General features: G+C 43.5%; 1 protein-coding gene across 7 annotated transcripts in view; it reads right to left on the bottom strand.

Moving 5' to 3' along the window:
* The window catches only part of LOC134226523 (ankyrin repeat domain-containing protein 50), a 69,072-nt gene that overhangs the window by 6,713 nt on the left and 40,800 nt on the right, over positions 1 to 21,559 (bottom strand). For all 7 annotated transcript variants that reach the window (XR_009983502.1, XM_062707358.1, XM_062707365.1 and 4 more), the window contains 6 exons: positions 11,379 to 15,603; positions 9,278 to 10,631; positions 8,913 to 9,218; positions 8,531 to 8,841; positions 8,223 to 8,421; positions 7,873 to 8,158 (listed from right to left, as the gene is read on the bottom strand). Coding sequence is in view for 6 of the 7 variants with exons in the window: in XM_062707358.1 (XP_062563342.1) it covers positions 7,873 to 8,158; positions 8,223 to 8,421; positions 8,531 to 8,841; positions 8,913 to 9,218; positions 9,278 to 10,631; positions 11,379 to 15,155 (6,233 nt within the window). In the remaining variant the exon portion in view is untranslated. The remainder of the gene's footprint in view (positions 1 to 7,872; positions 8,159 to 8,222; positions 8,422 to 8,530; positions 8,842 to 8,912; positions 9,219 to 9,277; positions 10,632 to 11,378; positions 15,604 to 21,559) is intronic.

The raw sequence follows: 21,559 nt of genomic DNA, 5'->3' as shown, positions 1-21,559 counted from the left end.
TCGGAAGAAGGAGGTACCGTTTCAATGTCTTCGATAGCGGGTAATTTAGACCTTATTGTTCTTACTTGATACTTGATACTTGATGGGCTACAGCTCTTCGATGAGCCTACGCCGAATGGAGTATCCTTCTCCACTGGACTCGATCCTGGGCCATTCGCTTCCAGTCGCCCTGAACATTGAGCGCCCTCAGGTCCTCTTCAAATGCAAAAAGCCATCGTGTACGCGGCCTTCCACGAAGCCTGCGGCCTCTTCCGGGTTCTCTACTAAATATTATCTTCGCTTGACGTTCTTCCGGCATACGAACAACGTGACCAGCCCACCGTAGTCTGCCGTGTTGTATAAGCTTAATAATATCCAGCCCTTTATACACCTGGTACAATTCGTGATTCATGCGACGCCGCCAGATACCGTTCTCCTGTTTACCGCCGAGTATTGTCCGCAGCACCTTACGCTCAAACACTCCGACAGCTCTCCGATCAGCCTCCTTTAACGTCCATGTCTCATGGCCGTATAAAGCCACCGGAAGAATCAGAGTAGTATACAGCGCGAGTTTTGTTTTCGTTTGCAGACTACGGGACTTAAGCTGGTTACGAAGTCCGTAATAAGCCCTATTTGCAGCAGCAATACGCCTTTTTACCTCGCGGGTAACATCATTATCGCACGTCACTAATGTTCCAAGATACACAAATTCTTCTACCACTTCAAATTTCTCACCATCCAGCGCTATTTCGCTACTACCACCACTAATGAACCCACGTTGATTGCCAGCGACCATGTACTTCGTTTTGCTGGTATTGATCGTGAGTCCAATCCTCGCTGTCTCCCTCTTAAAAGGCGCAAAAGCCTCTTCCACGGCACGGCGATCAATTCCGATAATATCGATATCGTCCGCAAATCCCAGGAGCATATGCGATTTTGTGATAATGGTACCGCTTCTTTGCACACCAGCTCTCCTAATCGCTCCTTCGAGCGCTATATTAAACAGTAGGTTCGAGAGTGCATCACCCTGCTTTAATCCATCTAAGGTAACAAATGACGTCGATATTTCATCCGCAACCCTTACACTTGATTTCGATCCGTCCAACGTTATACGAATCAGCCGTATCAGTTTCGCCGGAAAACCATGTTCAAGCATAATTTGCCATAATTCATTCCGTTTCACTGAATCGTACGCCGCCTTGAAATCAATAAACAGATGATGTGTCTGCAAGTTGTACTCCCGGAATTTATCAAGGATTTGTCTCAGGGTAAACATTTGATCCGTCGTTGATCGGCCCTCACGAAAACCTGCTTGGTATTCGCCGACGAAGGACTCAATCTGTTGAACAGAATACGGGACATAATTTTGTACGCCGAATTAAGGAGGGTTATTCCTCGGTAATTGGCGCACTCCAGTCTGTGCCCTTTCTTAAATAGAGGGCAAATGAGGCCGTCCAACCAGCTAGCAGGCATTTCCTCGTCTTCCCATATTCCCATTTTTTCCTGCGCCTCACTAATAACTTGTTCTTCGTACTCTTTTTTCTTCCTGCGGTGGGTTCGTTTTTCGGCTGCTCTTGCTTCCTTGTACCGATCTCTATTCGATCGGGTACCTGACACTAACATCCGGCTTCTGGCAACGTTCTTCTCGTCTGTCACTCTCTGACACTCCACATCGAACCAACCCGTCCTGGGTCGCCTCTGTGCTGTGCCTACCACTTCTTGTGCTGTTGTGCTCACCGCTCCATGGATCGACTCCCATAGATCGTTGATGTTGTCGCTAACGTTGATTGCACTTATCCGTTCGTCGAGCTTCTGGCGGTACTCAGCCGATACTCCTTCCGCCGACAATCGCTGGATATTGTAACGCATCGTTCGCTGTGATCTTTCGTTCGATACAGTTGACAACCGTGATCGAATTTTACTGACAACGAGGTAGTGATCAGAGTCAATGTTCGGACCTCTGAATGTCCGCACATCGATAACATCCGAGAAATGGCGCCCATCCACCAGAACCTGGTCTAACTGGTTGCAAGTTTCACCATTTGAGTGTCTCCAGGTGTGCTTTCTGATGTTCTTTCGTGCAAAGTAGGTGCTACTGATGGCCATCCCTCTGGCAGCAGCAAAATTTACTAGCCGTAGGCCGTTGTCATTGGTAGCGGAGTGAAGGCTTTCCCTACCGATTATGGGACGAAAAAAGTCCTCTCTACCGACCTGAGCGTTAGCGTCTCCGATAACAATTTTCACGTCATGCTTTAGGCACTCTCCATAGGCTTTATCAAGACATTCATAAAACGTGTCCTTCACGTCGTCGGATTTATCGTTTGTCGGTGCGTAAACGTTGATTAGGCTGTAATTGAAGAATTTGCCCCGTATCCTCAACACACAGATTCGTTCGCTAATGGGTTTCCACCGCATCACTCACTTCATCTGCTTGCCCATCACTACGAAACCAACTCCATGCTCTGCTTTTTCACCGCCGCTGTGATAGATGTTATACTTGAATGCAGTATTGGTCGTGGGGTCCACGGCTCGGAATTCACGTTCTCCGGATCTAGGCTATCGGACTTCTTGAATAGCAGCCACGTTCACTCCAACCTTCTGCAGTTCACGAGCCAGAAGGCTCACTCGTCCAGGTTCATTTAGGGTCCTGAAATTCCAGGTACAGAGTTTCCAATCATAGTCCTTATTTCGTTGCCGGGTCGGTTGCCAAAAATAACGTTCTCTTTTTCTTCTATCTCCATTTTTCGTGGTATTTGAGAGGCTTCAGTAAGCTACCTTACCGGGGTCGCGTTACCTACATCGCGATGATGGGGCTGCCACCTTAGGTATAGCTGACGCGATACAGCATTTCGTTAATCAGCCGCTGGGTACCAGGCAGACGCTGTTTGAGCCGCACCTCCTAGTGAACAGACGCTCGAGGCGTACCTTCTCACTCTAGCTGATGTCAGAAGGACAACAGTGCCCAGGCTGCACTACCAGCTAAGTACACAACCCTTAGCTGGCGGTCTTTTGTCATCGGACGACCCGTGGAAGCGTGAGATAGGGACTTGTGGGGACCAGAGCTCTGTTGGGCGCTCCTTCCTTGATGTCAACCCACCATTTTGCAACCCACCTTATTGTTCTACCATAGCACAATTCCGTCGGCGTCTTCCCTGTTGTGGAATGGGGAGTTGTGTAATCCAAGCCCATGACTGATTTGCAACCTCTTCAAAAGCGATCGGTTCTGGCGTTCAACCAACCCGTTCTCCTGGGTCCAGTATGGAGCAGAATGATTAAGAATGATACCGTGTATCTTACTGTATTCTTCAATTTCATTGCCAATGAATTGCTTGGCGTTGTCAAGTTTAATGGTTCTAGGATACCCTAAGCGAGTGAAAATTTTACTTAGGCGATCAACAGTTTCATTATAGCAGTTATGTGAGTCATAATTTCGACCTTTTTGCACCGACTGAAGTAATCTATAACGACCAATAAGTATTCGCCAGAGGGGAGGGGCCCCATGAAGTCGATAGCGATGTCAACCCAGGGCTTTGATGAAAGTTGTCTTCGACACATTGGGACTGGCCGGCTTGGGAGTCCAACCAATTGACATCCTTCGCATGCTACACAACATTCCCGATTTTGCTATCGGGTTATTCCAGTTGCCGGTCCGGAGACATTCTCTAACGACCGTTAACTCAGGTTCATCACGGGTTGCATTTTCAATTTCATCAACATCAACGCCACTGATTCCTGAATAGCTCATAAAGATGTTATCTTTTTCGAAGTCTTCAGCAGTTTCAGAGTACACCAATCGAGAGAGGGAATCTGCAATATTGCTACTATATTTCCTTTGCGATATACGACCTTGAATCTAAATGATTGTAGTCGTAAGACCCATCGTTCAATACGAGCGCATGCTGTAGAAGTTGGGGAGAAAATCATTTTCAAAGGTTTATGGTCTGTTTCCAACTCGAATTCTCGACCAATCAAGTAGGTATAATGAATTTTTTTCCACTGCCCACACTAAAGAAAGCGCTTCCTTCTCAGTTTGGCAGTATCGCTTTTCGGTACATGAGAGACTTTTGCTGGCATAGCATTTTATACGAGGGTTATTGTTATCGTTGTTCGCAAATTGTATTAAGACAGCACCCAATGCAACAGGAGAGGAAGGAATTGTCGAAAAAAGACAACGTATTCGCTATCATTTGCTTCAATTTTTCAAAACTTTGTTGATGTTCCTCCTGTCCCCAAAAAAACCTTTTGGAATTACATATAAGTTCTCTCAAGGGTGCAGTAATGGTTGCTAAATCCGGGATAAATTTTCCGACGTATGTTACAAGACCTAAAAAACTTCTAACTTCGTCAGAAGAACGAGGTTCACGAAATTTCTGTAGCACTTGTACTTTTTCCTCTGTAGGCCGAATTTCGGCCGGAGAGAGAATATGTCCCAAAAACTCTAACTTTATTGCTATGAAGATGCATTTCTCTTGGTTAAGAAGTATATTACGGTCTTTTAGAGCTGAAAGAACTTTGTTTAAAGCATTATCATGCTCTTCCTCAGTTTCTCCGAATACTACGACATCGTCAATATAACTGATTACGTTGACGCAGTCAGCAAGAATCTGTTCCATAACTTACTGAAACATTTCGGGGGCACATGAAACGCCAAACATCAGCCTTTTGTATCTATATAATCCCTTATGGCAAATGAAAGTTATAATAAATCGACATTCTTCATCTAATTCAATCTGTATTTTAGTAGGATTTGTATTATTAATAATTAAAATATATTTCTCAGAATTATTTTTTTCATCCTAGATTTACCTGATGGAACGCGTCTTTAATATCCAGACGACTGAAGAACTTTAGCCGACTTGAGGCGTGGGAGAAAACTCTCGAAAGTTGGCATCATATGACGTTCTCTTATGATGGCCTGATTAGCGCGTCGCATGTCGACACACAAACGAAGGTCTCCATTATATTTGACAATAATTACTAATGGAGAAACCCATGCTGCTGTTGCTGAAATAGGTTCAATAATATCAGAAACTAGCAGTTGCTCCAATTTCTCTTCAATTCGGGTGAGGAGTGCGATTGGCGGAGTTCTAACTCGTTGAGCAACAGGAGGCACATCACTATTGACTGGAATTTTCAACCGAACGTTCTTCATCTTGGGAAAAGGCCTTCCACCTACAGGCACAATTTCGTTGATCGATGTGTCCACAGCATTCAGCCCAATTTTTAACACCCCCAAGCGCTTCGCAGTATCTTTCCCCAATAATGGTTGCGACCCTCCTTCGATGACATAAAAAATGGCTGTTTCTTGCTTCCGATTTCCTCCATCGCCAACAGTGATCACTGATTCAAAAACATGCGACACGACCAAGGGCTTCGCATGTCGACCATAACCTCGCAACACGGTATTCGGGACCTTGCTTGGTTGCCAGCATTGGAAACCTTGCGCTAGCATGCTTTTCCAAGTGGTGTCATCTATAATATTCTTGCAGCTGCCAGAATCAATTAGCATTTGAATTAGGACATTTCCCACATCGGCCCAAAGATTTTCGTCGCCATCGCCTATGTTGCAAATGAAACTTTGCGACTTTTCCCGATCCTATAATAATCGCTCTCACATTGTCCAGTTTTGGCCTTTCGAATCTGGGTCAAAAAAATTACCAGGTGAATTTCCATTTCCAGCAATTACCTGTACCTGGTGCTTTATAGATTCGAATGAGTTAACCATGCGTGTTACTTGTGGTAATGCCAGTGCTTGTTCGGGTTAAAGGTTTTTCCCTCAACTCGGTAGAAGCATAATAGATTTTTTTGTCAATGATTCTGAAATCTCGGCTCTCTTCTGCAGTTTTACCAAAATCACATTTCTAAGCTTGTTCGGTGCATCGCATCAAAAATTTCGTCAATGGCTCACATAATCCATCCGTCTCAGAAGCCATCTTGCAAAATTAATTTCTTTCGAAAGAATCGTGCTGCTTCGAACTGAAATGATCGTACAATTTGTCGATTACTGTTTTGAAAGGATCAATTTTTTTTAGCAATATCTTCTTGAACATCTGCACCCTCTATTGAATAGAACAGATCTTGAAGTTCCAGACCACCCTTAGCCAATAGAATGTTTCTCAATTCGGTAGCGTTTTTCTCTTCACTGACAGCAGCGATTACTTCGAAGTTTCTTTTCCACCGCAGCCATTCTTTACGTATCTGCGTTTCGGGAAGGTGGTTAAATTTGAATGGACAGATGTTCCAATTTTCCATTCCTAGTAGGCATTGACTTTGACGACAGCTGAAAACAAATTCAAACATGCTTTTTTTTTACCCAGCCCGGTGGCATCCCTATCTCACACAATATAGGTTTGTTTTGCAGCCAACATTGCGCGACCGTATCCCACTGACAGTTCTGTACCCTAATGAGAATCAAATGTGATGTTTGTAAACAAAACACATACCATCATGAATTTTACACTGAGATGTTGGCTACAGAAACATGGCGTCGTGCCAGGTGGCTGTTTTTACCTTACTAATGCTCCGGATTAAACAGATTTTCGAATTTTTTTGGAGACCCTTGGCCTTTTCCTGTTGTTTTTCAGCGGATTAGCTTTTTCTGCTTTTCTGCTTCACGCAGCGGCTGCACGCCTCGTTTCTGCTTCCGCGTAGCGGCTACACGGCTAAATTTCTTGAAAAGCGGCTTGACGCCTATCCCTGCTCTACGGCAGCGGAAGAATCTGTTTCTGCTTATTAACAGCGGCTTTTGCCTGTTTCTGCGTAGCTGCAGCGGCTTCTTGCCTGATGGTAAATTAGATTTTTCAAAATGTTTCCTTAATGTGTATGTTTGATTTTAGACTAAATTTTTTTTCACTCTCAAACTATGGTTCCACCCAATCGTCGCCAGATGTAGTGCTCCGGATTAAGGACCGGCTTGTAGTTCACCAGGGATTAAATCCAAAAGAGAATGAACAAGTCTCTCACTTATCATCTCTGTATAATACATATACGATATGTAGCATACCGCGAGAGACTTTTTTCGCAAGCTGTCATGATAGAGAACTGATTCGGGAGGCTATACCCCATGATAAATTTCTTTTAGAAGGCTCCAAATGAGGGGAGCACTAGCTCTAATGATGCATTTCAACTTGTTCTACACAGCTGTGCAGTAACCAACACGAAATGAGCGAAAACAAAGCGAGAATCACGACTGCCGTTATAATACAAGTTTGATAAATTTGTTATCATGGCTTGTTATGATTCGGAACAGTTTTTGCCTCTCTTTTATTGTTGATCAATAGATAACATTGAGAGCGATTTCTGCAAACCCTGTAGTTCACTTTACACTAGTTTTCCGGATTCACTTAGGAATATACAAACACGTCTTACTCTGTCAGATGCACAATTTATTCTCTCTCCTAAAGTCATGGCCTACTACTACAAACTAAAAGTACTGCTTAGTACAGTTCCTACAGATTGATTGTACATGTGGCAAAGGATGTACAAGAAAACCACCGTCTGGAAACGTTGGCAAGCCGGCAACAACACGTAAGTGTGGCACAGGCAAAAAGATTTTGAAGGGAAACCAATCGGTACGATTGGCTGGAACCAATGACAATGCGCAATGGGAGTAGATGGGTATGCAAAAAATGAATACTTCAAGGAATCAAAGGAAGGGGCTGTTTATCTACAAGAAAGTCGACAAGCTGGAGTGTTTGAACTATCGAGCAATCACCACTCTAAATGCTAATTACAAAGTGTTATCCCAAATCAATTTCCATTGCATACTGGGTACCACGACCTCCTGAAGCGGTAGCCACTATACCAGCGAGGTCGTCCAATAATCGTCATAATATATATTTATGCAGAAATACTAAAAACTGACATTGAACAACGCAATGATAAAACACTTACCCTCCCTGCTGTTGCTCCTTCTGATTGTTGCCCAGGATGATGCGCATGTGGGTGTCCCGCGCAAAATGATTGTCCGGCGGGTGCATGATAGTGCTGTTGTTCGACAGGCTGATGTTCATCTCCTCGAACTGCTTGCCGAGCAGCGCCAACGATGACGGGGGTTGATTCTGACCCGGCGAACTGACATCGCTGCTGGGCGAATGTGGTGGGGTCGCATATAGCGGCGACATGCAACCCAAGTCGAACAGATCAGCATCGTTCGGATGGCTCATTCGAATGTTTGAAGCTGAGGAAGAGGATATTTTTTGTTAGATTTCCAGGGGCTGAATGAGCAAGAAAGCTACACTTACCGATGTTAGTTTGGTATTCCTCTACATTTGGCAGAATTTGGGAATGTTTTTTGCCACCATATTTGCTGTTGGTACCGCTGCTGCCTCCGCTAGATACCTGGTGGTGAGGCTGATGTTGCTGCTGTACAATGTGGTGCGATTTGGAATTGTGATGTCGCGAGTGTTTTTGCAGTTGCTGAGTGAAAGACATGGGTACTTGCTAGAAGATAAAGAAAGAGAAGAATATAATGATTTCTCGAATAAAATGCTGGAGAAGTATTTCACGACTCTGACTGTGCATCAAACAAATAAGAATGTGTTCAACTCACCTCATTACTACTACCGGTCGATTGACTAGAGATGACACTTTTCCGTTTTTGCAGACTGCTGTTGTCCGATTGCATTGTATTCTCGTAGAAATTACTATTCTGCGTGGAGCTTGTTGCATTTAACGACGGTGCATTATTGTTGTTGTTGCTGTTGGTATTGCTGCTATTACTGTTGTTAGGCATTAGCAAATTCGGATTCGGAAACGGACCCGAGGGAGACGGGTTGTGTATCGAAGAAGACGGCGGTAGCTCATCTGGGGATTTGAAGTTCAAATTCTGATGGGCTGCCATTTTCCCACCATCGAGATCGTCTGAAAATGAAGATCCAATTAAAGATTTAAGTTTCTCATAATATGAACATCTTGAAACACAAGACACTTACTTTTCGTGAAATTCTCCAATATTCGGAGAACGTTGTTTCGGTTCGATTTCGCCGCCAATTTGATTGGCGTTCGACCGCAGTGGTCGGATTTGTACGGATTTGCACCGTACTTGAGCAAATAGGTGACACACTTTTCGTGCCCTTCCTGTGCAGAAATGCCCAACGCCGTGGCACCCTGTTTACACGCGTGGTCCGGAATAGCTCCATAGTACAGCAGTAGCTGCATTACCTCATGGTTGCCCTGCCAGGCACACGAATGTAGAGGAGTTCGGGACTCGAGATCCATTGCGTTGACATCGGCGTTGCCTAAAATCAAGTCAATTCGTTAGATTTTGTAAGCACAAAGCTAGAAGTGAATATCTTACCTAACGTAATCAAAAGCTTAACCATTTCGGCATGTCCTTGCCAAGACGCCACATGAAGCGCTGATCGTCCTTCGCTGTCTGAAATATTAACGTCCACGTTCGAATACTCCAGCAAGAATTTCACCACCTTCAGTTTATTCTCCAACGCCAATATATAAAGCGTTGTTCGAGAATCAGCGTCCTTTGAGTTGACGTCGCATCCAAACTTAAGTAACGATTGCACGCACTCAAAATGCCCTTCCAAACAAGCCAACCGGAAAGCCGTCTTCCCGTCATGAGCTCGTTGATCGACACAGGCCCGATGGATGTTTAAAATAGCTTCCAGCACTGCGTTGTGGCCTTCTTGCGCTGCTAAATGCAGTGCTGCTTTACCCTCATTATCACATTCATCAATCTTGGCACCAGATTCCAGCAACTGAATGCAAATATCACCATACCCTTCGAAGGCAGCGTAATGCAAAGGCGTCCATCCTGCATTGTCTCGGTGTGTTTCATCCAATCCGCGATCAAGCAGTTGTCTCACCGTTTCCAGATTACCCTGAGCGGCTGCCACACTCAAAACGGTTCGTCCCTCCGAATCCATGCAGTCGATTCCACAACCCCAGAACAGCAATAGCTTCACAACGTTCGCGTGACCTGACGTACACGCTGCCCACAAGGGAGTCCTACCCATATGATCAGCCATATCGGGATCTGCGCCGTTTTCCAGAAGCAGCTCACAAATTTCCGCATTACCCTCGAACGAGCTCACCAGCAACGGTGACATACCTTCGTTGTCTGTTTGATCTGTGTTGGCGCCATATTCCAGGAGAGTCGAGATTACTTTACTGTACCCAGAACTTCCGCACAAGGCTGCAACACACAACGCATTTCTTCCATCCAAGTCGGTATGATTCACATCCGCACAATTTTCCAGCAAGATCTCTACAATATCATAATGGCCCATATAAGATGCAGCAATGAGCGACGTGCGACCCTGTTTATCAATCGAGTTCACATTCGCCCCGGCTTCGATCAATATTTTAACAATGTCCTCATTTCCACTCCAGGCCGCCGCCCGGAGCGCTGTTCGTCCTTCCTTGTCGGCACGATCTATTGCACAGGCGCCACTTTCGATCAGCAGTTTTACCACATCCGTGTGCCCTCCCCACGAGGCGGATCGCAAAGGTGTCCAGCCATCTCGATCCGCATGGTTTACATCGGTTTTGCGGAACCGACCCGTACCGTCATTCAACGGCTGTTTGTAGTTCAGCAGGAGCTTCACAATTTCGATGTGTCCATTTCGGGCAGCAATGTTGAGTGCTGTCTGTCCGTTGAGGTCCTCGATTTCCAGATCGATCGGATCCTTGCAGGCCTGGGAGAAATAAATAAATGTGTGCAAATCAATTTAAAAACCAAAATGGTCTAGAATTATTTCTAAACTAACGTTCGAATATCCAGGAATTCTACTACTAGGAGGACTATGGCATGAATATACAAATTCCTCCAAAATCTTCTCCAAAAGATTCTTTAAAATTCATTCAACAATTTCTCCAGAAATTCTTCAGGAAACACTTTCATAAAATCAGTTCCTTCCGACATTACTCCAAATGCGTCTTCTAAAATACCCCAAAAGTTACTCCTGGAATTCTTGTAAGAGTCCATGAAATTGCCCTACATTTTTTCCCTAGAACTACCTTGGATTTTTCCAGAAATATCCGTAAACTTCTCTAGAAATTCCTCAATGAATTCTTAAGGGTAGTCATTTAGAAATGAGAGATTCGTGATGGATTTTTCAGTTAAGCTCCTGCCAGAATTTCCGAAGGAGATCCTGAGGGATTATTCGAAGGAGAAGAAATCGTGGATGACTTCTCGAAGGAATTTGTGGAGGACTATGGCATGTCGTGAAAAAAAATATGCAGGGGAATTTTTAGAGGAACTACATACTTGAAAAAATTCTGTAGAAAATTCCAAACAAAAAACAGGAAATGTTTTAGTTTGGAAGTTTACACTGGAGTGGGTCCATAACCCATCTTGTCTAATATAAAAAATCAAGTAATGAAGAATGAAAACCACCGAACCTATTCCCAAAATAAAACATCTTTGTCACGAGTATACTCACATTCAATGCCCGCTCCAGCAACGTATGGTTTCCTTCGTTCGCCAGAATATGAATCAACGCCTTGCCCTTGTGCAGCTCTGCGTCGAACATATCGTACTGCACCCTATCGTTCTGTATATCCGACTTGGAATCACCGATTCCGCTTCCATCGCCACCGCCACCACCCACACCACTTTCGCACCGTTCCATCATTTCTGGATGACCCCCGGTACCGCCATCGTAACGGTCTATACCGTATCCACCGGAACCACCCGCCGCAGCCAGACCCAACTGTTCGCCACCGACGCATTGCTGCAGGCTCAAGTTAATCGACTTTTGCAACTCCTGCTGGCAGCTTTTTTCGCTCGAAATCAACAGTTCGGCCAGTTCCGAGTCGATGTTCTGCGACCGATCGGACAACACCGGAGAATTGATGGCCGACGATTCGCACGACAACACCGTGTCGGCGTTGTTGATGCCCGTTTCGATGAGCAGTTTGAGCACTTTGCAGTCCGTCGGAAGATTTGGTTTGAAGAAATCGTTTAAAAATCCGTTGAACTCGTCGTTTAATTCGGCATTAAGGTAGCGCTCGAGCATCAGGCGGGTTTTTGCAGCTAAGTTGACGTCGGTTTTACATTCGTCCTCGCACAGTGCGCAGCAATTCAACAGGTTGGTATAGAAGCAGTCGCTTAGGTTCGATTTCGTTTCGAGAAGGATGAGGAGCAGGTCGAGGTTGATGTTCTTGTTGGTAAGATATTCGCCGGTCTTGATTAGATGGTACAGGTAGAGACGCAGTTTGTTTGGACAGAGCTGATCGGCGACCATGGTGTAGTACATGGAAACCATGACATGGCCCTCGTTGAGATCGCAGAGGAACTTCTTGGTAGAGAACTTGACGTCGATGAGCCAATCGCAGAATGAGTTGTGGAAGATCTTTAAAGCGTACGGATTCCGAGGACTGTACTCGACGATGTTTCGCATGAGATCAAGGCGTTTTTCGAATTCTTCCATTTCTAGTGAGTAGTTGTGGGTGCGGAGACAGTTAAACAGGAAATACTTGTCGACGTAGTTGTTGCACACGAGAAGGATGTTCAGAATGGGTCGTATTTTATTGTACTGCTTTTTGTTGAACGACTTCTGACAAATGTACAGATAAAGACCATTTAGAGTACAAGGAATCAGTTTTATCTCCCGGAAGGTGAAGAAATTCTCCTTGATACCGGTAAGAACTTTAAATAAATAAAGGAGACAACCATTGGATTTTATGTAGAGCTGATTCAGACTTTCGATAATATCTTTGGTTAGATTGATGCCACGGAAATCCGTATTCAGTCTATTGATAATGTACTGCTGGACGTCCTTGACCACGTGACTCTTGCGCAAGTCATCCAGCGTAAGTCGTTTGAATCCAGTAAACAGTTTAGTTATGTTTTTGTTTTGTTTCTTCGCTGTACACACCATGAAGAGCCATTTGGGCATCAGGTGAATGTGGTTGGAAAGCAATTCGGCAATGTTACGACTCTTGGTGACCTGTTTGCCCTTCAGAGTGGAAATAAGGTTTCCATCTTGGATGTAATTCTCATCGATCGAATCGATCAGCAGCAGCAAGGCATTCTTAGGCGGGCATAGCTCTAACAGAGGAAAGAGTATCGCTTTCTTGAAACAATCGTCCGGATTCTTTTCGATGCTGTCAACGGTGATAGACTCGAAAATATCCGGATTACTAAGTAGCATCTCGTAGTAGCCATCGGCAATGACTTGCCTGCAGTTTTTCGACTTTGGTAATGGTGGTGGAATGTTGGAAGGTTCTACAGGGGATGGCACTTCCGCCGGAGCTGAGGGCTGAGGAGATTCTTCCGGTTCTAGATCTTTGATCTCCGTGGTGACGTCCTCGATTATTTCCTCGTCCAGCCTTATGTCGGACAGATCGGCAATGCCCTCACCACCACCGTCCATGATTTCATCATCGTCTACTTCGGATTTCAGTGTTTCTTTGTTAGGGACGGCCTTGGTTGGAGAACGGATGCTGCTCCCGATCGCAACAGGGATTTTGGAAACTTTTGATCGACAAGGACTCATTGTTTTGTCTTTTTTCTCTGTAGATTCATTTGTGGGTTGTGTCTTTTGAAGTGGAGGATGGGTTGTGTACGGATAGCTTGGGGTTTCTTTGTCGCGACTTAGACTTTCTACCGGTTCGGACTGCTGTCGGCAGACTTTCTTTTTCGAACAGAACTCAGCGACCCGTTGATTGATTTTTATTTCCGTAAGAATCATATCCTCTAACTCCTTATCGTATTCGACAGTTTCCTTCTCGTCTGCTTTAGGTTCAACAGCCTCTGGTGGTTTTTGATCTGCTTCCGGCAGGGCTTCGTTGCTACTTATTTTCGTTTGCGGCTCAGCTTCGTTAGACGTGAGATCATTTGAGTTCGAAGTGTTGTTTTGGTTTGTGACCGCCGTACATATAAAGCTCGAGTGACTCAAGATTTGTAGGATGATACTGCGAATGAACATGCTCAGACTATGACACTCCGGGTTTTGCGAATTCACAAAATAGCAGGCCAGAAGGCGTCGATTGAGCATTCCTTTAGTGCCAGAAGTTCCGTCGATAATGTCGTTGCAAATTGAAGTTTTGCCGGAACCGTTGGAGCCCAGGACTAAATAACCAAGCGATGGAAGATCGGCGCCCCGATTTGACTGTTGATGGGTAGATGAAGCCCGAGGAAAAAATCCTGATGTGGAGGATGGCACACATTCGGTAGACTCAGCGCCAGGCGGAATTGGAACTGGTTTTTTAGACGCGCGTTGCTCTAGACACATGGCAATCTTTTTGAGGACCCATTCCCGGTTTAAATAAGCATTAATTTCCGAGTTCAACGATGAATCATACACTTTGGGAGACCGATTGACGCTTCCTTGATGGGATCCACGGCCATTGAGCTGATTATTACCTGACGGTGGTTTCTGACTAAGAATGGGATTTTGCGAGGAAACTGGCACTGGGTCCTGATCCAGCTGTTCATTATCTTCTTGACTTCTCTCAGCAGAACGATTCCTATGCAAATTAGTGAGCATTTCCAGTTTTTCGTTACACCGTGCTTCAAGCTCATCCAGCGATTCGTTGATGTCAACGTCCAAGTTTTTGTCTTCATCCTCATTGGCCAAGCTTTTGTAGCCGAGAAGCGATTGATCAATTTGATCTTCTTTCGCTTGAGTACCACCATTCATAGTTTCGTTGAGGACATTTTGCTGAACCAAATTGACAAAATGCTCCTTCCGTGCCAAGTAGGAGAAATTCGAACTTTGGTATTCTTTGTGCAGTTCGATCTTTTTGTGCATTTGAGAGGTGTCTTTCAAAAAATCTCGTATTCGCCTGTCCTCCAGTTCGGCGTTAATTATTTTCACGTCTCGATCGGAGCAGCTGTTGTTTAAATTATCATCAACCGCACGCGTTGCGCGACGTTGATCACCAGACGTAGGCTGAAGTTGTGCTTTCGGAGTCGCTCCTTGTGGGAGTTTCGGACGGTCCGATTTCTTCAACGGTGTCGCATACAAACTATCTTTGCTGTTCATGGCCAAATTGTTTTGAATTTTGTTGTTATTTTCCAGCTTCTGATGATGTTCGCCACCCGAGGCGCACTCATCATCAACTGCACCGCCACTTGCAGTTGCACTCCCGCGTTCCTCATCATCCTCTTCGCCTGCTCCGTTTCGCAGTTCCCGGCATGGTAGGTTTTCGTAGATATCATCAGCATTCGGCATTTTACCGTTTGTTATTTTTCCATTAAACGATGAAGCCATTCAAGCGCTTAGTTCCAGTATTTATTGGCTTATTTTAAAGTCTTTATTCGATTTCCAAACTCGTTCCATTTAAAAGTGCGCACATAAAGCGTGTAGCTTTCTCTCACACATCATATTGGACGATTTTTGACTCCGTTTGCGCTGGTGCTCGTCATCGCGTCTCTTTTCTTTAGTTTTATTTATTTTTCTTAATTGCACCAGCAAATTATGAAACTGCGCACACTTGTACTTGACGCCGGCTTGGGATTCCAACGGTGGCTGTAAAATGTTACTCAATTTTTACCAGCCGTCGTCGTAACCAAGCTCTTTTCGCAGTCGTGAGTCTGCAAAATCTACAATTTTCGATTCACGGTGGATCGTCACCAACTCCCCGAGTCGGCTAAGGCAGTCACTACCACGCACTAGTTTCACTACTCCTGTTGGTCGAGTTGGTTCCGCACTGATCGATCTAAAAATAAAACAAGAAGAAAACGTTGCAAAGATGCGATATTAGTAAATGCGGCACATGTGTTGGTAGATCTAGCAGAGAAGTAGTCGCTCAGAACGGGGAAGTCAAACGCTGTGCGCATTACATCATATTCCGTTATAAATTGGTTCTCAATGTTGTTTAATTTTTTTTGTGTGGCTCAATGCACTTCGTTGCGAACCGCCAAGCAAGCCGGGGCGGCAAACATGTGGGTTGTTTTAGTTGCGGTATAGCGCCAATGTTTTGCCAACACACCGGCTGCCACCAGCATGTTCGGCTCGTGGGAGGTACGGCACAATACAATACCTGCCTACATGCTGGCTGGTTCGTTGGAAGAGCGCAATTTTGCGGTTCGTTGTCGGATTGGTAGCACATTGCGTAGACGACAGGCGCCACAAGTGGGGTTTAGGGTTTTTATGAGCTCTATTATGAGTGGATGCAAATTTTCTCTTTGTATTCTGGAGAAATTATTCGATTTTATGTTTAGTAGGGGTAATGACGGCTTTGGCAGGTTTTGTTCTATTATTGGCAGGGGGGTTTTTTATGACCGATTATGCTCAAATTTGGCCCAAACATTCTTTGCATATCAAAGAATATTGTGGCCAAATTTCATAAAATTCGGTCGACAAAAACCCCCCTGCCAATAATAGAACAAAACCTGCCAAAGCCGTCTGTTCCCCTAGGTAACATAGACAAAAATATTTTGACTCGCGTTTAGATTACCCATACATTTTTATAACAGTCTCATGTTGATAGGAAATAAGGCAAGCATGGGACTGTTGTATGCATGGGCACTAAAGCCTGATGCGATGCAAAGCTATAGCCATATATGGTTCAAGATCTTACAAATTCCTTACAAAAACGTCTAATAAGTTTTTTTTTGTTAAATATTTTAGCTGTGCATATGCACAGCACATGTTTCGAAATCGACAAATTGATATGAAATTTGCGAAAAAGAATCCACGTGTCTTGGAGGGACTCGAACCCTCAACCTCCTACTCTCTAGATAGGCATGATAACCCCTACACAACAATACCACTTAAAGGTCACGTTTGCGGAAAAGCTATCAGAATCAGAGTACCAACCTCCACCGATCGCTTACGTAAGGCAATCAAAGTCATCAAATGCTTCAGCCAAGCAAGCCTATGACACAGCAGAGTGCGATTGATTCGCATTCTATACCAGTCTGCCCAGCCCGTTGTTGAGGAGCATGGAGGGCGATCCTCTCGTTTAATAAACAATGTGCACTCGCTTGACTGTGGAGTCCCTTACTGTTCGAGCCGCGAAAAGTTGATTTGATTTTTGCAATAAATACCTATCCCAACAAGCAGTCAACGTGGAGGTATGGCCAGAGTGAGCACAACCCAGTGCTATTTTTGTTGGTGTTCTAGGTTCGAATCCCATTGCGGTCTTAATTTATTTTATAAATGTACACTGAAAATGTTCGCGAAAGATGAGTGAGGCGTAAGAATGTTGAAATAAAAAAGGAATTTCATCAAGTTTTTTCATCACGATTTTCGTTTATTTTCCAGGCATGCTCTAGAGAAGAAAAAAACCGAGTGAAAGATGTTTTTCGCCACAGACTGCCAAAAAAGATTTTCTTTCGACCCAAAAATCGCTTGTTTTTGTTTCACTGAAACGAAAAGTACGAACCCTGCAAATTTAATACATCCGAACAACAATATTCATGGATGTTTGTACTAACGAAATTTTTAAGAAACTACTTTAACAACATTAAAACAGTTACAACAATTACAACAGAATCGAATTAGCTTCATGGTGAGTGAGAGTCATCCACCGTATCTCATGAGTCATAAGAACGAATTTAGTGATGAACTTAAATTCAAAATTAAAAAATCACTTAAATAAAAGAAAAAACATCATAAGAACGAAATTATTATTGTTGATGTCATACGCAGGGGCGTCTCGTGGACTTTTGCTACACCTGTTCTACCATGCTGATAAAAAAAATATTCATCAAGCTGAGTGGTTTCGAATGAAAGTTGAACATTTAATCTAATATTACAACCTTTTCTTGTACAACTTAACCAAATATTAGAAAAAAAACAATTTAAATAGAAAAGATTTACAAAACAATAAATGACTCATTTTTGTTACAAAAATGTTTTAAATTTAGATACACTTAAAATTTTAGACTCTCGCAAATCGTCTAAAATCTAACTTAGTAACAGTTGGCAATAATTGGATATTGCTCAGAATAAAGCTCTTTCATATCGGATCATTCCACCATTCAGGGTACACGGGTCCCATCGCCGCTAATATTTAAACTCTCACATATTTTGTTGCTATGAAAGAAATGTTATTAACCATTATTAGTATAATAATTATAGTATATAATTAGTATATAATTATACAATTATTGTTTGATGCGACCCCAGATTGTGACGGCCAATGAGTCACATTTAGAAGTTGAAATGTGTTCCAGTTATTTAATTTTTCAAATTTAGTGAAAACTATACCTTTTTCTCTATTATTTCTCTATTAAATCAATCAATTTTGAGTATTCGTAAAAAAGCATTATTTAATCTCTCTTTTCAAAACGCAAACATTAATTTAATATTGTTCTTGATGCTTTGCATATTCATCACGAGAAAAAAGAAAACCAAACTGTTTCCAATCATCGGCGCGAAAGCGTGCGCGGCAAAGCACAGCCCGACACTACGATCGAGTTCAACCGAAGGTGCGCGCATCGTTGATTGTTCTCGCAGCGCGTCGAACGGGTTTGACTCCTGCGCGCATAGCAGAACTTGCATCTAAACGTGCTTGCTTCGCATGCGAAAGAGGATGATGTGAGAAAACGGAGAAAGCTGGCAACGCTCACGCTGGTTCTCTGCGCGCGGAGAACGAGTGAGCATACCAAGGAGGAAATTATTTCAAATCTCGCTTAACTTTTCAAAAGGTCCTAAGTAACATTTTTTTCATGAATTAATTTGAATAGCGCAATCAACAGAACAACATGAAAGCTATTGATAGCAGTATTCAAATTAATTCATGAAAAAAATGTTACTTAGGTCCTTTTGAAAAGTTAAGCGAGAAATCATTTATCATGACGCAAAACTTAAAATTTGACTTATGGCAGCGCTGCTGTTGGTTCTTCATTATAGATCGTACGACTGGCAAAAGCTTTATATGTGATGGGGTGTGGTTTTTCGGAAAAACACACATTCAGCTGTACGGCATTTGACATTTGACTGTACGGCATGTGGCGTTAACTTGATCTGCCTACGAAATATTTTGTTTCTTTAGATGTTAAAATCATTAGAAATATTACGTGAAGCTTTGTTTAAAAAAATTATTGAGTAAATTATTTGCCCTAATAATTAATTGCCAAGACATTAATTTCTTACTTCTGACCTAAAAATGGTTACCTGTTCCATGAACAGGTAGAACGTATGGACGAGTCGCCCCTGGTCATACGATGCAGGATTGAAAAAAATAATGAAGTTCGAATAAAGCAGTGAATCAGTGTTGAAACAACAAATTTGAAGATTAAAACAACAGTGCCCTTGTTGTTTGATGCAACAAACAGTTGTTTCAATCGTACAAGATTCTTCTGCGTGTATAGAAAGCTTTTCAAAATTTCCACGAGGAATTTTCCGGAATTTCCGCTGAACCTTTTCAGAATTTAAACATTCAATTTTAATTAAACGAATTGCTTTGGATTTCTACGGGACATTCTTTGTTTTGCATATATGAGATTCTTCAGAAAATTACTAAAAATACGACGTTTGGCTGAAAATCATTCGACGCAAAAACATTTCGTGCGAAACGATTATAAATGATGAACGGTTTGACCAAAAATTTCATTTGGCCAAAGCGTCTATCGGCCGGAAAAAGAGTTGTCTCTAACAGGTTGTTGACCAAACACGGTCGTTTGGCCGAATAAGTCAGCAGGCCGAAAGTGCCGTTTGGTCGTAATGGTCGTTTGACAGAAAGGGCCGTTTGGTCGAATGGATCATACGACTAAATGGCCATTTTCTGCCGAATGACTAATCGATATTTTCGGTCGTATGTCCATTTCGTTAAATGACATTTTCGGCCAGATAGGTCCAATGATTTATTTGGTCAAACACCTTTCGGCCTAATGGCCATTCCTGTCGTTTGGTCGAAAGTCAAATGGCAAAAAGCCATTTGTTCGAATGTCGCTTGGCCAAATAACACGGTAAGCCAGGTCGAAAATGGTTAGACCGAAAATGTAATTTGGCCAACAAAGTTGTTTGCCCTAGCCACCCTGTAGTCTGAAACTGCCGTTTGGTCGAAATAATCGTTTGGTCAAAAATGTCGTTTTTCCGAATAGATCATTTAGTCGAAAATTACCTTTGGGATCGTCCACAAATTACGTAACGCTTAGAGGGGGAGGAGGGTTTAGTAAAGTGTGACGATCCATACAAAATTTTCATTTTCTTCATACAAAAAGTGTGACATTGGGGTCTATTTTTTGCGTTACGTAATTAATGGATCTTCACTATCTCCAAAACACTCCGAAACTTAAGGCATGATGCCCATTTCGGCCAAATGGCCCTTTCTGTCAAACGACCATTTCGGCCAACGGATTTTTTCAGACAAAGGAACTGTTCGGCCGAACGACATTTTCGAGTCGAAAAATTGTGTAAATGATAACACGTTTTACTAAATGAAGATTAGGTAGCCGTTTTTTACTAAAATTAAAAAACCCAACTTAACTCATCGAGTTGTGATACTGCCTTTCTTACATTTAGCCAAGACACCAACCTTCTATGGCGCTTATATAGTTAAATTTCATTTTAATAATAAATTTTAAATGCAATGAACGATCGTTATCAAATTCAATAGTTATCAACAAGGTTTTTTCCTCTGTCGAATGCAACTTGTTGCGAGAAAATCGGTAAAGAATTACTATATGATATGAATATGAAAATATGAAAATGAAAATGAAATGAAAATAATAATAAATAGGTGGGAGCTCAGGTGAAATACCCTGGGCGTCCATGAAAAAGCACCATTTCGAGTAGGTGGGAGCTGAAGGCCCAATTCCTAAGCACCAATGAAAAACCACCCTCGGGCGAGCACTGGCGCTTGAACCTAGCTATTTAGCACTGCAAAGAATTAAATAACTTTACAGAACCCGTAGCTTCCGGGAATGAAAGCACACCCAGATATGGAGTTACGCTCAAGAAGAATACCACCCATGCGATTGCCCGAAGAGGGAGCCCCTACTGAAGCTGGTCCTGGAACGGGGGACAGAGCGAGCGGCCAGCAGCTAGAGGAAGGAGAGGTGCAACAGCGACCCTCTAGTCATCGGGCTCAGCCCGTGCCGACAAGGCAAAACAGAAACGGCAGCAAAAGAAATCACCAAGGCAATGCTGCACCTGCTGATGTTGCTGTGGTTGATTGACGTCAATCACTCACGTTAGCAGGCCGCCGACGGCAACGGATCATGTGGACAAGGGAGATGAATCAGTACGTGATCCGTTGCTACTACGTTTGCACCAGGATGGAGACGGATATGTCCGGCAGACTGGCGATGCTGGAGATGTTCAATGAGAGGTTCCCTCGGTTTGCACCCCAGCTTGACCAGAACAAGTTGTATACATGCCAGAGAGCTATTATGTCACATAATATGCTGACTCCAGAAGACGTAGAGTACATCCAGCGGGAAATGCAGGGGGAATTAGGAGAGGAGGAGGAGGCAAGATCGAGCGATACGTCGAGAAGGAGTTCTGTTGGGTTGGATGCATCAATCGCAAGTAACCGTCGCGATTCGATTGCACCCGCCGCTCCAGGACCAACAGTGGAATTGCAACGACAGCAATTGAAGGACGAACTGGCTAATCATATGGGCACAGCAGTTACACAGTTCCGTGGAACAGACCCCATGTCCCGACACCGGATACCCAAGTTGCAGTACTCCTATCGGTTGACGAGTACAGTAAGCATC

This window comes from Armigeres subalbatus, chromosome 1, assembly GCF_024139115.2.
Source record: "Armigeres subalbatus isolate Guangzhou_Male chromosome 1, GZ_Asu_2, whole genome shotgun sequence".
Taxonomy (NCBI): Eukaryota; Metazoa; Arthropoda; class Insecta; order Diptera; family Culicidae; genus Armigeres; species Armigeres subalbatus.
Note: the sequence above shows the minus strand (reverse complement) of the source record. Positions and strands in the feature narration are given on the sequence as shown.